This window comes from Octopus bimaculoides, chromosome 1 (assembly GCF_001194135.2).
Source record: "Octopus bimaculoides isolate UCB-OBI-ISO-001 chromosome 1, ASM119413v2, whole genome shotgun sequence".
NCBI classification, from domain to species: domain Eukaryota; kingdom Metazoa; phylum Mollusca; class Cephalopoda; order Octopoda; family Octopodidae; genus Octopus; species Octopus bimaculoides.
The window spans coordinates 112,265,426-112,281,776 of NC_068981.1; the positions used below are offsets into that span (position 1 = coordinate 112,265,426).

At 37.3% G+C, this 16,351-nt stretch overlaps 1 protein-coding gene across 6 annotated transcripts in view; it reads left to right on the top strand.

Annotated features, from left to right (window-relative positions):
* Positions 1-16,351, top strand: part of LOC106880055 (F-actin-uncapping protein LRRC16A) — a 507,909-nt gene that overhangs the window by 175,516 nt on the left and 316,042 nt on the right. For all 6 annotated transcript variants that reach the window (XM_052969341.1, XM_052969359.1, XM_052969344.1 and 3 more), the window contains exons 15-17: positions 7,098-7,201; positions 12,403-12,540; positions 12,928-13,021. In XM_052969341.1, the coding sequence (XP_052825301.1) occupies positions 7,098-7,201; positions 12,403-12,540; positions 12,928-13,021 (336 nt within the window). The remainder of the gene's footprint in view (positions 1-7,097; positions 7,202-12,402; positions 12,541-12,927; positions 13,022-16,351) is intronic.

The following is a 16,351-nucleotide window of genomic DNA, read 5'->3' on the forward strand; positions in this document are numbered from 1 at the left end:
CTCAACATTTGAAGATCATACTTCACCACCTCATCCTGTGTCTTCCTGGGTTTACCTCTTCCACAGGTTCCCTCCACGTGCATCACATGACCATATCAGTGCTGTCTCCTCTCTTGCACATTGCATCTTATGCCTGTTATACCCAACTCTTCTCTCAAGATTTTTGCACTCTGTCATACATGCATACCAACAGTGCACATCCAGCAAAGCATACTAGATTAATTTCTTTCAAGCTTTTTTATGTCTTCTATAGTCACAGCCCATGTTTCACTGCCATGTTGCATTGCTGTTTATACACAGGCATCATACAATCTGCCTTTCACTCTAGGGGAGAGAACCTTTGTTACCAGCAATGGTAGAAGCTCTTTGAACTTTGCCCAGCCTATCCTTGTTCTAGCAGCTATGCTCTTGGAGCAGACACCTTTACTGCTGACTTGGTCACTTAGGTAAGGGAAGCTATCTACTACTTCTGAATATCCCCCTGGGCATTTGATGAAGTCTGTTTTCTGTACATTTCTTGAGTTTATTGTACCTATACACCTACCACTCACAAAAACTACTTTCTCTGTTATCCTTCCTCTGATATTGCTGCACCTATTATGTGTCCATAGCTTGCACCAGGTACCCCTTAAGCAATTTCTCTTTACACCTTGTTTACAAATTGAGCAGGACCATCTACCTGAAGGGATTTGTGATTTGTCTGCTCTCCTACTCACTAGAACTTTGTTCTTTGCTAAATTAGCTTTAAGGCCCTTTCATTTCAGACCTTGCTTCCACACCTGAAATTTCTTCTAGTTCTGGTAATTATTCAGCTATAAGAACAAGGTCATCAGCACAGAGGAGCTCCCAAGGGTAGCCTGTCTAAAATTTGTTATAGCCTGGAAGACTATGATGAATAAGAGGGAACTGAGAATCAATCCTTGGGGAACTCCTACCTGTACACTAAATTCATTGTTATACAGGTTACCAAATTTCAGCTTAGTAACAGTATCCCTGTACATGGCTTACAATCTACCCCTAGCTTCCGCATTGACAACCAGATAAGGGAACCTGTCAAATGCTTTCTCCATGTCAGTAAAAGCCAAGTACAGAGGTTTTTGCTAAGTACTTCTTTTGCAGCTGCCTAACCAGGAATATAGCGTCAGTAGTGTTTCTCCATGGCATAAAACCAAACTGCACCTTGTCTAGACTAACTGTCTTCCTCATCTTTACCTTTGTAGCAGTTGATTATGGTGCTGCTACACCACTCATTGGGTATGACTCCCTTGTGGACAAACTGATTAACTATACAGATGACTAGACCATATCCCACTCCACCAGATATTTTAATCATCTCAGCGGTTCTTGCTGATGGACTGGAAACTTTCCTCATCTATCTAGCTCTCATGTCTTTATCTACCAAGCTATTTTCTATTCGGATAATTGGTCCCTCTGTTGGGTCCACATTAGGCAAACTCTCTTTCTTCCATATGTTCTCTACATTTAACAGCCTTTCATAGTGACACTGCTAAGCTTCTTTCTTTGCAGAGTCACTGGCTGCAAGTGAACCATCATCCATGTGAATCCACTTCTCTCCTACAACATCACGATTTTCCTTGACACAGTCTTACAAACTAAAAGATTTCAAGCTGCTGGTCCTCACACTGCAGAACATTGGCAAACTTCTTCCCTTCTGCTTCACTCCTGGCTAAGCCTCCTAGCTTCCCTTCTAGTTACCTGATGTAGTTATTTGCTACCGCCATGCTTCTAAACCTGTTTCTTTGCTCTACACTGTTCCACCACCTTGTCACCCTAGGTCTGGCTGGGACTTTGCACCAGCTGCAAATTTGGTCTGTGGATCTTAGTAAGTTGTCTAGTAGGCACTTCCAGTTGTTCTCTATGTTACATGTCTGTAATTCCTCCACCTCCTCATTAAATGCTTCAGTTTGGACATCTCTAAATCTGATTATTCAAAGGATCCTCAAGCTTCCAGATCCTTCTTTTCCAAGCTAGCCTGCTTCTTGCAATCCTTCTAGTCTGAAGTCGCTAATGAGTAACCTATGCTGAGGGGTACATTCTTCACCAGGGAAGGACTTTGCATTTATGAGCATCCATGAATCTCACTTTCTGGTGGGAATGTTATCAATCTGGCTAGTGTGGTCACCAGATTTATAGGTTGTAAATGGACAAATGAAAGAAAGTGGTACTCAAAGTATGTGGTAGGAGTTACATTATTACCTCCGCCTTAATGAAGACAGAATTATTGTTTTCAGTCGTGTTTGTTTGTCTGTGGACAAGATATTTCAAGAGCCATTGGATTGATTCAGATGAAACTTTCAGGGATGTTTAGCCTCGTGACTAGCACAAACAGATTAGATTTTGGGATTGATCTGATACCAGACAAGGATTCTGGATTATTAAAAAAATTTTTTAACTTAATCTTTGAGAGTGATCACGTTCATTTTTAGTATTCTCATTTGTGAGAGCAGTCAAGTTTATTTCAGATATTCTCATTTTAAGAATCATCTCCGGCTAATCATTGAGAGGACATTGGTGTTACCTTGGTAGAGGTTTACACTCTCTGAGTGCTCTTGCTTAATAATAGTTTGCCTTAACTCCATACAACTTAAAGTTTGTTAAGCATCTAGATAGATAGATAGATGGATAGATAGATACATAGATAGATAGATAGATAGATAGATAGATAGATATATAGAGAGAGTAGCGGAATATGAAACAAATTCCAGATGATTTCTCAATGTTAGGTCTCTTATTGGTGAACTCAGATCACTCAGTATTGTTGGTCTGGAAGCAGCATCAATTATTTTCCTTGTTCTTAGGTTCATGTGATCAGACAAGATCTTGCTATGTAGCTGTTCTGCAATGTCTGGAAGGTGTGGTATGGTTTATATAAAGCAGCATTAATTTGTTGCATTTGATACTGGCATGGTTGGATGTTGTTACAGGTAAATGAAGATCTAACACTTTAACAGGAACAGCCTTTCCATGGGTGTAACCAGATTTGGTGGTGCCCAAGTGGATTCTCAGCATAGATTGGCCTGTAGTCTCTATGGGTGGCAGGAATTATGTAGCCTTCCATTGTGTATGGAGGAGCTAGGCTTAAGGTGATATATCTGGATTGTCAGCTGCCAAGTTATATCTCTGATGGTTAGAGTAAGACAGTTCATATTTCATTTTGATGGATACTGCAGTTTAGTGAAGTATGTATAGCCTGTCTTGGAAGCAGTGTTGGCAACTGTTCCATGTGAGTATGGAGGGGATCTGTCAACGATGCTCTATTTGTTGTTGGAGAAGTTGTTCTGATGGTCATGGAGTTCCTAGATAAAATGGGACAGGGAAGTGGAATTTTCCATATCCTTGCATCTGAAGGAGTGCATGTGCTGTGTATAATTTCCCTTGTAGCATTGGTTGTTGTGTTCATGTAGTATTTTGTAATGCCATCAGATGGTGTGAGGGTGGTTCTATAAATAACAGCCCTTATGAGGCAGGATCAACCCAGTGGGAAATTAGTAGGATTTTGAAAGTTACAGGTTAGAGTGTGTACTTGCATCTATTGTAACAGCCAGTGTTAGAAGGAATTTTGTCTAAGCAAGTGCAACTAACCTTGAAGACATGGGGTTTAAAAGTTTATAATAATTATGGGCAAATACCACCCTTACAGGAATTCCAACAAATAACCTGCGTAGATTCACAGAAACTCCAATCAACCCTTGCTTTAATTAGAAACCTAGTCACAAACAGTAGAATGACCTCTAAATTATGAGTGTATAAAACTTTCATGTACATCAAAGTAACCATCATTGCATTACCCAACATATCCATTAAAGTCACCAGCCATAATACAAGGATGCACTGAAAAGTTCCTGGCTTTAAGGATATTGGGAAAGGTCTGGTTGGAGGCCCAACCTTCAGAGTTCTTTTACAGGGTTTAGAAAAACTGAAGGACCACAGCAATAAGTGTGTGAATGTGAGAGATGTTGAATGAAATTATAATTAACTGATCTTCTTGTATTTTCTTTTACCCAAAGCTACGAACTTTTCAGCATCTCCTCATAATGCTATCATTTATTTTTGAAGTAGTTTGCAAGAAGACCTTTTGCTTATATGACATTTCTTTGTGGTTTTAGGATATATTTCTGCTGTAGTGGGTGGATCTTCTTGAGCACAGCAAGATGCCAGTCTTTTCAGTCTTTTCAGTCTTTTGTCATCTCCTTTGTAAATCTCAGTGTCTTGAGATCAACCTTCAATTCTTTGTCTCTTCCTGGATACAACCACTTTAAACATTCAGCAATTCTGTATGCAACTATCCTCATCCATATGCATTACATAATCAAATCAATGCAGTCTCCTTTCTTGTACACTACATCTGATTTCTCTTATACCCAACATTTCTTTCAATATAGTAGCCATGTACAGGGATGCTGTCAGTAAAGTGAGGGTTGGCAACGAGTACAGTGAAGAATGCCAGGTGGAGGTCCACCAAGGATCAGTCCTCAGCCCTCTCTTATTCATCATAGTCCTCCAGGCAATAACAGAGGAATTCAAAGCAGGATGCCCTGGGAGCTTCTCTATGCTGATGACCTTCCTCTAATAGCTGAGTCACAATCAGAACTAGATGAGAAGTTTCAGTTGTGGAAGCAAGGTCTAGAATCGAAGGTCCTTAGAGTCAATCTTGCAAAAACCAAAGTCTTAATAAGTAGGAAGGCAGACAAAAATGACAAATCGATCTGTAGAAAAGGCACAGTTATAAACTCCATAAGGTGTAAGCTATGGACACATAAGAGTGTAGCAATATCAAAGGAAGGCTAACTGGGAAGATAGCTTTTGTGTGTTGCAAATGCTCAGGGGCAATAAACACCGAAAATGTGCAGAAAACAGCTTCCATCACATGCCAGGGAGAAAAACCACAAATAGCTGATAGCTTCTGTTGCCTAGGTAACTAAATCAGTAGCAAGGGTGGATGCTCTGAGAGCGTAGCTGGTAGAATAAGAATAGCTTGGGCAAAGTTCAGAGAGCTCCTACCTCTGCTGGTGACAAAGGGCCTCTCGCTCAGAGTAAAAGGTACACTGTATGACACATGTGTGCAAACATGGGCTGTGATTGCTGAGGACATGCGTAAGCTTGCAAGGAATGAAGCCAGTAGGCTCTGCTGGATGTGTAATGTCAGTGTGCATACACAACAGAGTGTAAGCACCCCAAGAGAAAAGTTGAACTTAAGAAGCATCAGATGTGGTGTGCAAGAGAGACAGCTGTGCTGGTATGGTCATGTGTTGCGTATAGATGAGGACAGCTGTGTGAAAAGGTGTCACACCCTAACACTAGAGGAAACCTGTGGAAGAGGTAAACCCGTGGAAGAGGTAAACCCATGGAAGAGGTAAACCCAGGAAGACCTGGGATGAGGTGGTGAAACATGACCCTTGATGATGATGTGACCAAGATATGGAGATATGCTGTGCTTGAGAAGAACCAGTAAGCCAAGTGAGACTGTAACCGTGGCCAGTGCAGCATAACTGGCCCATTTAAGAGTACCCTTCAATCATTGGGCAATAAACTGTGCTTGCAAAGACCTGTTGAGTCAACTGAAGTCATTGTCGTGGTCGATGCCAGTACCACCTGACTGGCCCCATGCTGGTGGCATGTAAAAAGCACCATTCGAGCATGGTTGTTGCCAGTACTGCTTGACTGGCCCTTGTGCTGGTGGCATGGAAAAAGCACCCACTTCACTCTTGGAGTGGTTGGCGTTAGGAAAGGCATCCAGCTGTAGAGACCTTGCCAGATCAGATTGGAGCCTGGTACAGCGTTTTGGCTTGCCAGTCCTCAGTCAAACTGTCCAACCCATGCTAGCATGGAAAGTGGACGTTAAACAACAACAATGATGATGATATTGGCACTAATATTGTACATCCTGTGAAGCATACTAGTTTCATTCTTCTTTAGACTTCACATATCTTCTGCAGTTAGGGTCCATATCTCGCTACCATGTAGCATTACTATACTTACACATGCATCATACTGTGACCACACTTTCAGAACATCCTCCTCCATTTCTAATTAGACCACCTAGGTAACAGAAACTATTTTTTACTTCTTGGGAACTTCCAGTGCATTTGCAAAGATAAATTTCCAGTGTGACCTCAGACTTTATGGCACTAATGCATCTTCCACAGACAAAAATTACTTTCTCCATTAACTTTCCTGTGAGTCCACTGTACTTCTTGTGTGTCTATAGCACTGGGTATACGTTTTGGAATTCCTGCCTACATGTTTCCTACATATTCAGTAGAGCCTTTTGCCTGAGGTGGGTAGGGCCCTGTTTGTTTTCTTGCTTATAAGAACTTTGCTAAGTTAACTTTAAGACTATTTAATTACAGGTTTTGCTTCCACACCTGCAATGTCTATGAAAAATAGGAGTGGGCATTGCATCATAATAAGGGTTGTTGGAAGTGTCCGAAAAAAGTTTGAAACTGTCCTAATGATGTAAAAACTTGAGGCTATCAAACCAAGATGGGTGGGTTGAGTGTACACACTGTGGACATTTTGCATACTTTCTCAGTTATATATTTATTAGGTTACAATAAATATTAATTTTCAGCAGAAAGATATGAGAAAGTTTTAAATATAGATACTTTGAGAATATAAAATGGATAATTTTTGCTTTTCTTTCTCTATTTTGCACTTCTGACGTTATGCTAAGGTTGATCACATAAACTTAAATGTAGCATCTATTTCTGCAATTCAACCTGGAAAGAAATAGATAAAGACTTATAGTAGATTATTCAGATATATTTTATAAACACAAAATAACTACTATTTGTAATGGCATACATGAGGAATGGATCTTACTATATTAGTTCCTTCTTCAATTGCCTGCTCTTGCTTGCTATTAAGTCTACTACCATTAGATTATGTTTACTTTTAATTGTCTACCAACTGACTGAAGGAATATTTCTCTAATTTCCAAAGATTGCACAGCACTTTTTAATACCATCATTCTTAGATTTGTTTTGTTTTTTATTTATTTTTTAAAATTCTTGTATTGGTTGGCCTGATCTTTAATTATCAGAGTGCATATGATTTTTTCTTTTTTTTATATCTAGTGTATTGAATCCCTGTCACTTGCTGATTCCAAACTGAAAGGTGATACTACTCTTGTAATAAATGCATTAGGAAGCAACAGTACATTAAAGGAGTTAGACATCAGGTAAGATTAAAACAAAGGATATGTTGATATTTCTTTTTTGTTTTAATTTCCACTTGTTTTTTAAAATTTTTTATTCATTTGTTCAATCATCTCTTCAATTAGGAAATAAGGTTTCAAGGACTCAGCATCATTTAGAACAGTTTTTAGCAACTCCTTGCTTTATGTAAGATCCATTTATATCAACTATTCTATGTCAGGTGTTCATTGGTCACCAAAACTTTTGCTTTCCTGATGGTGTCCATCTTAGTCCTACATTTCGAATCTTGTTCCTCCCCATTTGTGAATGCATGGCCTACTACTCTACTGTGAAACTGCTTGCAATAGAATAGTTCTTGAAAAAATTGTAAGTGGTGGGCCCTTGCATTCAAAATGTACATCTTCTGGCCCCACAAAAGTAGAGTACTAGATTGTCCTCGGGCACCTATTGTGGAAAGCATTGATCTTGTATTGCATTTTACTACCTGCCAGTATTTTAAGTTCAAAGATTGTATTGCTTAGATATGCAAATTAACTAAAGTCTTGTTAAAGCTCTACAAGCTTTGGTAAGTATTACTTGGCTGTTCTTTTTTACCTTGTTGACTTTGGCATCCTTGATATGTAAAGGCTGGTCTAGTGTTCATCATTGGCAGTGATAGGTGCAAGGTTATTGTTGCACATGACTTGTGTTTTAGAGCTAGTAATGTTAAGACCTGTCTGCTTTGCTTAATTATTCAGCCTATCAGTTTTTCCTGTAGATGATTTCTCTTTTGTCTTACCAATGATCCTGCCAATGATAATGAGGAAAAAGATGGTAAGAGCATGCAGCCCTGTCACATGCTGGATTCAATTTTAAACCATTCAGAAAGTATCTGTTATGGTCATGATCACATTAGATATTCATGAGTAAATTAACATCATTAAAAGTGGTGGAATGCCAGAAACTTATTTTCAGAATGAATAGTTTCATCCCTCTACATTATGAGTTTATATGTTGGTAGGGCCACCTCTGTTTTGTGTTTTTGCCTCTTAGAAGTTCATAAAATAATGACAGATTATTGTTTGAGGTCAATTCAGCTTTGTAACCCATGCTACAGGAAATCCTTTTTCCCCTTTGTCACAAGGATCTCTACCAACTTTGCAGAATCCTCCTTTCCTCCACCACAGTGGGATCCCTAAGCAGTACTCCTATGGAGAAAACATCCACATTTGCTGACTGCTTTGCATCCAACTCCATATTGCACACGCTGGGTAAATCTCTTCAAAAAAACTATCCCTCCTACTCCTCCAGGTTTGTCACAATCCTAGTGCAAAAATAATTCTAGCTACTTCAGATTGACAAGTACACTGGCCCAACAATATCCCTTCCATTACCCACAAATAATATGTTCCTGAGTTAGCTCCTTTCCTCACCAAATACTTCATATTCTATTTCTCTACAAGGATTTGTGCCAGTGTTTGGAAATATGCTACAGCATATCCCATTCCCCAAAAAGGTAATCCATTTGACCCATCATCTATCAATTTATCAGTGATGGGGATAGCCATTAACAATTACTTTTTCAACCTTGAGTCCCTCTTCCTCCTTACTGACCACCAGTACAGTTTTCATAAAGCCAGATCTTTTGGAGATCTATTTTATGTCAATCATTAATTGGGTAATTAGCCTTAAGAAATTTTGTAATAACAGCATATTTTCATTTGACAGCAAATCACTTGACTGTATCTAGTGCAAATGACCTGGCAAAACTGCCTGTCTGTGGGCTCCATTTATTTCTTATATCTTAGACTGAAACTTTCGTATCTGAATGCACAAAGTACCATTTGCTGATGGAGGTTTTTCTAATCGACATTCTAGCACATGTAGTGTGATCAAAGTCTGGTTTTATCGGACACATTCCACTCTGGTGCAGATGATACTGCTCTTCTTTCTGTATCAAAACCTCATCTATATATAATTTAGACATCTTGTGTCAAATCTGAACTGATTCCAGTAACAGAAGACTTCTTCAATGAGAGACTGCTAATCTTGTTTCCTTCATCAGAACAAAGACACTATAACTACATCTATCAAAGACACAATGTCATATTTCCTCTCTTCAGCATGTATAACATGCAACTGGAATGCTTGAGGTCATTAGAAATGTTGGGTCATCACTCTCACTGATGATATCTCTTGGTGATCACACATCCTCGACATAGCAAAGACTGCAGCACAAAGAGTGGCTTTTCTCTTCATAGTAAGAAAACATTTTAGCCTTCAATAACCACCAATCTTTTACAAAGCTCAAATCAAACCTACAGTGGAGTACTGCTGTTGCATTTTGAACATTGTGACTGCTACATGTTCAAACATCCTAAAATGCAAAAAGAAAAGAAAAAAACTCTGATTGGCATGAAGTTGTTCATGCATTACAATTTTTGACCCATGGATATGTTATATCCTTACTCTATTTATCCTACCATTATTACAGTGGTTTCTTCAGAGGTGACTGATTGGCTATTACATTGAATCAGACACTCTCAATTCACTCATCTATACTGTGTCCACTCCCACATATATTACATTTCCCAGAATGTCAGCCCTCTAGAATTCGCTCAATGCCTATATTTTCCTCCTGCTGTCAACTTGCAACTGTCCATGATGAACATTAATGACCTTGATCTAAACAGTATCAAAGGGCCTGTAAATGCTATAGTATTAGCCCCCACCTTTTTTTATGAGAGGATAAATAAAATAATCGAGAAATATATTAACTTACAGCTTCATAGGAAATCATTATTCATCTTCTTTTTTTATATAGACATACAAAAAAATGAAATTTACCTTGTTGGTCCATCAATCACCTTTCCTAGTTTTGTATGTATCTTTTACTTGTTTCAGTCATTAGACTGTGATCATGCTGGGGCACCACCGTCAAGAATTTTTCGTTGGATGAATCAACTCCAGTACTTATTTTCTTTATAAGCCTGGTATTTAATTTCTCTGTCTCTCTTTTGTTGAACTGCTAAGCTACAGGACATAAACACACCCACACCAGTTGTCACATAGTGGTAGGAGACAAACACAGACACAAAGACACACACACACACACACACACACACACACATATGACTGGCATTTTTCAGTTTCCACTTACCAAGTCTACTTACAAGGCTTTGGTTGGTCCAAGGCTTTAGTAGAAGACACTTACCCAAGTTAAAATGCAGTGAGACTGAACCCAGAGCGATATGGTATGGAAGCAAACTTCTTACTGCACATCCATGTTTATATCAGGTTGTAATGAAAATTCTGTCTGTTTTTTAAGGCTCAATAAGACAATAAGAAAGAACAATATCTGATTTATTTAATTGTTAATATTGTCACCATTCTTCTCTACAACTTCTTTCCATCTGTCAATGTGCTTTTTAATGCCATGTTCATAAAATACACTAGCTTTAGAAGTGAAAAAGGAAATTAACTCATTTTTGACTTCTGCTCTTGACCTCTCCATTTAAATGATTTTATAAACTTCTAAAAAGATGGTAATTTGTATGTGTGAGGTCCTGAGAATATGATGGGTGATGTATAATTTTCTAGATGTTTGGTCTTTTGTGCTATGTTAGGTCTAGCATTATCATGATGAAGGATGTCTCTTTTTCTGCTTGTTAATGAATGATGTTTTTGATGCAAAGGTGCTTTCGACCATGTTAGCTGTTGGCAGTGTACATCAGCTGTTATTGTTTGATTGTCAACTAGTAGCTTGTGATGAATTATTCTATGCATATCCTACCATACACTCAGAAGAATCTTCATTGGATGCAGGCTACTTCTGGGCTGCTGAGCTGGATCTTCACCATGACCGAGCCACTGACATTTTCAGTTAATGTTATGGTAAAGTATCCATTTTACATCTCCAGTAATGACTCTATTCAAAAAATGCATTTGCAGATCTTGAGATTGCAATGATGCACATCAATCAACACATTGTGTGTGATTGTCTGCTGAAAGATCATGCAAGACCCATTTTCCAACCTTTAACACTTTACCAAGCCTTTGTAATTCACAATGAATGGTGGTATGGCCCACATTGAAGCCCGTGCTTAGTTCCCAAACTGCAATAGTCTGGTTTGCTTCCAGTGCATCAGAATCCAACCCTCTTCAGTGCACTTCTCTTGATTCATCCTGCAGGCTATAGTCTCCATTTCTGAATCATGAAAACCATCTTCTGCATATTCTGATAGTCTCTACACCATCATCATAAGTGTTTGGGAGTGATTTTGCTGGTACACTTGCACTATTCTTTTTTTTTAATTCATAAAGAATAACATGCCAAATATGTTCTTTGCATAGAGAAAATATGAATCCAATACAGCAACTTCAGTAGTGATAAAATTGACAAAATCTGAAAGAAAATATATTAATGATTTCGTCGTATTTCAAATACTAACTTGCAAATTAATTATAAAAAAAGAACTGAGTTTTTGTTACAACCTGATATAATGTTTTTAAAATAACATTTGCTGTTTTTAGTTTTGGTGCATAACTGCATACAATTTTACACACAAGCTGATATATGTGATGATTACATTCTGTTTGTTTCATTTTAGCTCTTGCTTCTTCCAATTCAAATGAATACTGTTGAAAATGTCACTTCAACTTATCAAATAATTTATATATGAATTGCATTTAATATCAATATATACAGTCTTATTTACACCATATATTCATAAATTCATCTGAATCATTGATTTTTCCAAAATCCTATATTGTCATATTACATTTTTATCAAAAGTTAAAATATTTTCAACTGAAATGACATCCTTTAAGTTGAGAAACATTTTGCTGCACAAACACACATAGACACAAAAATGTTGCTTTAGTTTAGAAATGTGATTGATATACATGAGTGGAATCAGCAGGATATGTAGAAAGTTTCACTAAATAAAAGATAAACAACTTTTAGCGGAGCCAATGACCTACTAGAAATAGCAGTCAAATCTCACTTTACTCTAAGAAGGAAGGTTTAGTGAAAATGTGGTCCCTATACACTGTATTTTAAAAAACAGATGCATTAGCTAGCTATATTTGAAGCTCTTTTATCTTGTCTTGACCTATAGCTACATAAAAACATTTTGAAAAGAATCTGTTAACACTCTTATTGGCTATTTGTATTGCTTTATTTCTACTTCAAAGAAGGATTAATAAATTTAAAATCTATTTTATTTTTTTAATTTATTTGCAGTGGTAACAGTATGGAAGATGTTGGAGCACGTATGTTGGCAAAAGCCTTGCAAATTAATAACAAATTGCAGACAATTATCTGGGATAGAAATGGCACCACAATCCAAGGTTTCCAAGATATTGCTGATGCATTAGAGGAGTATGAAGTTTTCAATTATTTTTATCTAAAAAGTCAAGAATTCAGGCCAATATATATAAAAAATTATAATGAGTGAAATATGATGGTATAATTCTAAGTGAATTGGTCCCTAAGTCTTGAGTTGATTATCCGCTGCAATTATTTACCAGTTGCTTGATTTATTACAAATAGTAGCCATACTTTTCAAATAACACCCTTTGAACTGATAAAAAAAAAAAAGAAATAGACATTACTTAACATGGTATTTATTACACCGTGCCTATCAAAAGGACTTAATGGTTATGTCTGGAAGGCCTTTGATGTTAGCATTACTCTGTCAGAGCTTATGTGGGATCAATCAATAGTAACGCATTTTCTTTACTAATTTATTTTTAATATCGTTCACAGGAATTATGTCTTGAAAAAGATGCCAACACCAGTTTTTGATGCTACAGTTGCCATTAAATACCATCCAGAAAAAGTTGAAGCTGCTCTTCAAAAGGTTATTTTTACCTATCTGTCACCCATTGATTCCTCTTTGATATTTTCCCCCTTTATTAATGTAATTTTAATATAATTATATATGATATGAAATCATCATCATCATCATCATCGTTTAACATCAGCTTTCCATGCTGGCATGGGTTGGACGATTTGACTGAGGACTGGTGAACCAGATGACTGCACCAGGCTCCAATCTGATCTAGCAGAAGTTCTACAGCTGGATGCCCTTCCTAACATCAACCACTCCGAGAGTGTAGTGGGTGCTTTTATGTGCCACTGGCAACGGCCATGCTCAAATGGTGTTTTTTACATGCCACCTGCACAGGAGCCAGTCTAGCGGCACTGGCAACGATCTCGCTCGAATATTTTTTCACGTGCCACCGGCACAAGTGCCAGTAAGCCAATGCTAGTAACGATCACACTCAAATGGTGCTTTTTACGTGCCACCAGCACGGAAGCCAGTCAGCTGCTCTGGCAATGATCACACTTGGATGGTGCTCTTAGCGCTCCACTAGCACAGATGCCTGTCATCGAATTTGATTTCGATTTTGATGTTTAACCTTTTTTAATAAACATCATATTAAATGTTATACCTTTTAATAAACATACAATTTTAGGCACACTGTGAAAAGTAAATGAATTAATTATTTAATATATATTATTAGACTAATCACTGTTACACAGATTAGACTGACTGAGACTCTTGGCAGTTTGTTGTACTTGAGAAGACATGTCAAACTAAGTAAAATTGTGGCCACCCATACATACAACATGTCTTCTATGTCTGTCTCACAGCCAAGAGGTTCTTCCTTTGAGGCCTTACAGGTGCTGGTGTCATGTAAAAAACACTTGTGCTGGTGCCATTCAAAGCACCTGTGCCAAGGCCATGTAAAGGCACCCATACTGGTACCACAAAAGTGTCCATGCCAGTGCCCCATAAAAGTACCCATGCCAGTGCCATGTAGAAAGCACCTAGTATACTTTGTGAAGTGGTTTCTGTTAGGAAGGGCATCCAACTGTAGAAACCGTTCCAAAATAGACATTTTGAACCTGGGCAAAGCAGTTCCTGTCAAACTCATGCCAGCATGGAAAGAAGATGTAAAATCACAATGATGAGTTTGTATACATTAGAAATAGTCTTTCTGTGGATAGAAGATGAATATTCTTTTTATAATAAAGCACTAAAGAAAGTAGAAAGTAATCAAAGCACTTTCAACTTGTTCTACCCAGAAATATAAAACGTCTGTTTATTTTTTACAGTGAGGTCCAAATTGCATGTTTATTAAAACTTACTTTACATTATATTTCAAATTACTCAGAAATGCTCTAAGAATGAATTAATTCACATTGTCAGCATATAAACTTTGATGCAAAATAGAATGACCAATTTAGCTGAGTTCTTGTGTATATGTTATAAATAGCTATAAGCTGCAAATTTCAAAGCGCTGTAGTATATTAAAAATGATTTAATTTATATAATTATATAAGTATAAATCTGAATTGTGTGTATGCACACCTTGTTTTCAAAAACTACAGAACAAGCTACAAAACTATACATATTATTATCAATACTAGTATAGTTTTAGAATGCTGATTTGTGCAAAAATTTGACAAAAGCACAACAAATAGAAAATTTTACAAAAACATTATAAAAAATTCGTAACTAATTCCTCATCAGTTAGCATCCAAAAAATCATGACAATTTTGCGCCTTTAACATTGATATTGTTCGCTTTTTGTGGCGCCAGTGGCAAAAAGCCACTGGGAATAGCTAGCAAACATACAAGACAATGATGAAAACAAACATGACAATATAAAATATACATATACAACAAGAAAAAATGTGCAGCTGCAAGACAAGCAAGATATTGGGTAATGCAAAGGAAAATGAAAATGTCCTGTAGGACTGGAGATGAGAGGACAGACAGATAGTCAGAACAAAGAAAGAAGTTTTAGGGAGGGAAAGAGAGAGAGAGAGGAAGGCAAAGAAATGGAGACAGAGACAGAAATAGATGTCACCCCCAAAAATATACCATATACATATATATATATATATATATATATATATATATCCCTCTCACTCTTTCGGAGAGGCACAAGCACATACACAGACATATACACATGCAGCAGTAACTTCCGCCTACCAAATTCAATCACAAAGCTTCGGTCGGCCCAGGGCTATAGCAAAAGACACTTGCCCAAGGTGCCATGCGGTGGGACTGAACCCGAAACCATGTAGCTGAGAAGCAGACCGATTTCTTGACATTACAGTATTTGTAATGACTACACATACCACTCATCACACGGGAGGTGTATTTCATTATTATTATTATCCCCATAACATCTTCGCTTTTAAGTTTTTCTTTCTTCTTAGGGAGTGTAATTTTATTTCTTTGTATTAGCAATAATTTTTACATCATCCCCCACCTCCATTAAAATTTTTTTTTTTTTTTTTATACAGTTACAAATTAAAAATTATTTCTGTTTGGCATCCACTTCCAGGAACTCCATACATGTTCTTTTTCTTTTGCTCATATATCTGGGTTCAATTATTTGTAGTGGCATTGGTACTTGAAAAATATCATATGATCATTCTCTTCCATTCTTCCGGGTTCACTCTGGTGTATTTGGATTTGGTGTCATGTGGTATACTCTTAAGAATTGTAGAGCTACCTCATCCATGACTTCCTTATTCAACTTTCTTAGTGTTCTGCTTGTCCATTAGATCTGGTATGGCATAATAGTTACATGTTCTACAGCAAATGTTTTACAAAACTTTTTAAACTCAAAAGACACAAATTGCATTCCATTGTTAGACTGCTATGTCTGGGATGCCAAATTTCACATACAGCTCATATAGAAAGTTTATCGTAGTTGAGGAGGTTAGCTTTTTACACTGAGAAATTTCTGGCCATTTAGAGAAACTATTTACTACCACTAAATAGTAGGAACCACTTAACCCTTTCGTTACTAACCCGACCGTAGACAGCCGAAAAATTTTTTGGTTCAAAAGACTTAGCCGGCCGAGCGTACCCATTGTTATTTAAATGTATATTTGAACCCAATCTCGTTAGTACATTCGTTAAAACACCTGATTTCACTTTGCAAACAGTTGAGTTATTGTCTCCCACATTGTTTGGCGTGATATTTGAACTCAGTGAATTTTGGAAGATTTTTTTCCACATTTTTTGCGGAGTTAATTTTTTTCAACTTTGAAGATGGAGAGGAGTTTCATGCTATCAAGCAGTGATTCCGAATTTGAAGGTTTTTCAACAGAAGATATGGAGATATCGAAGAAAAGAATGAATGAGCTACAAAAGCACGTGGTG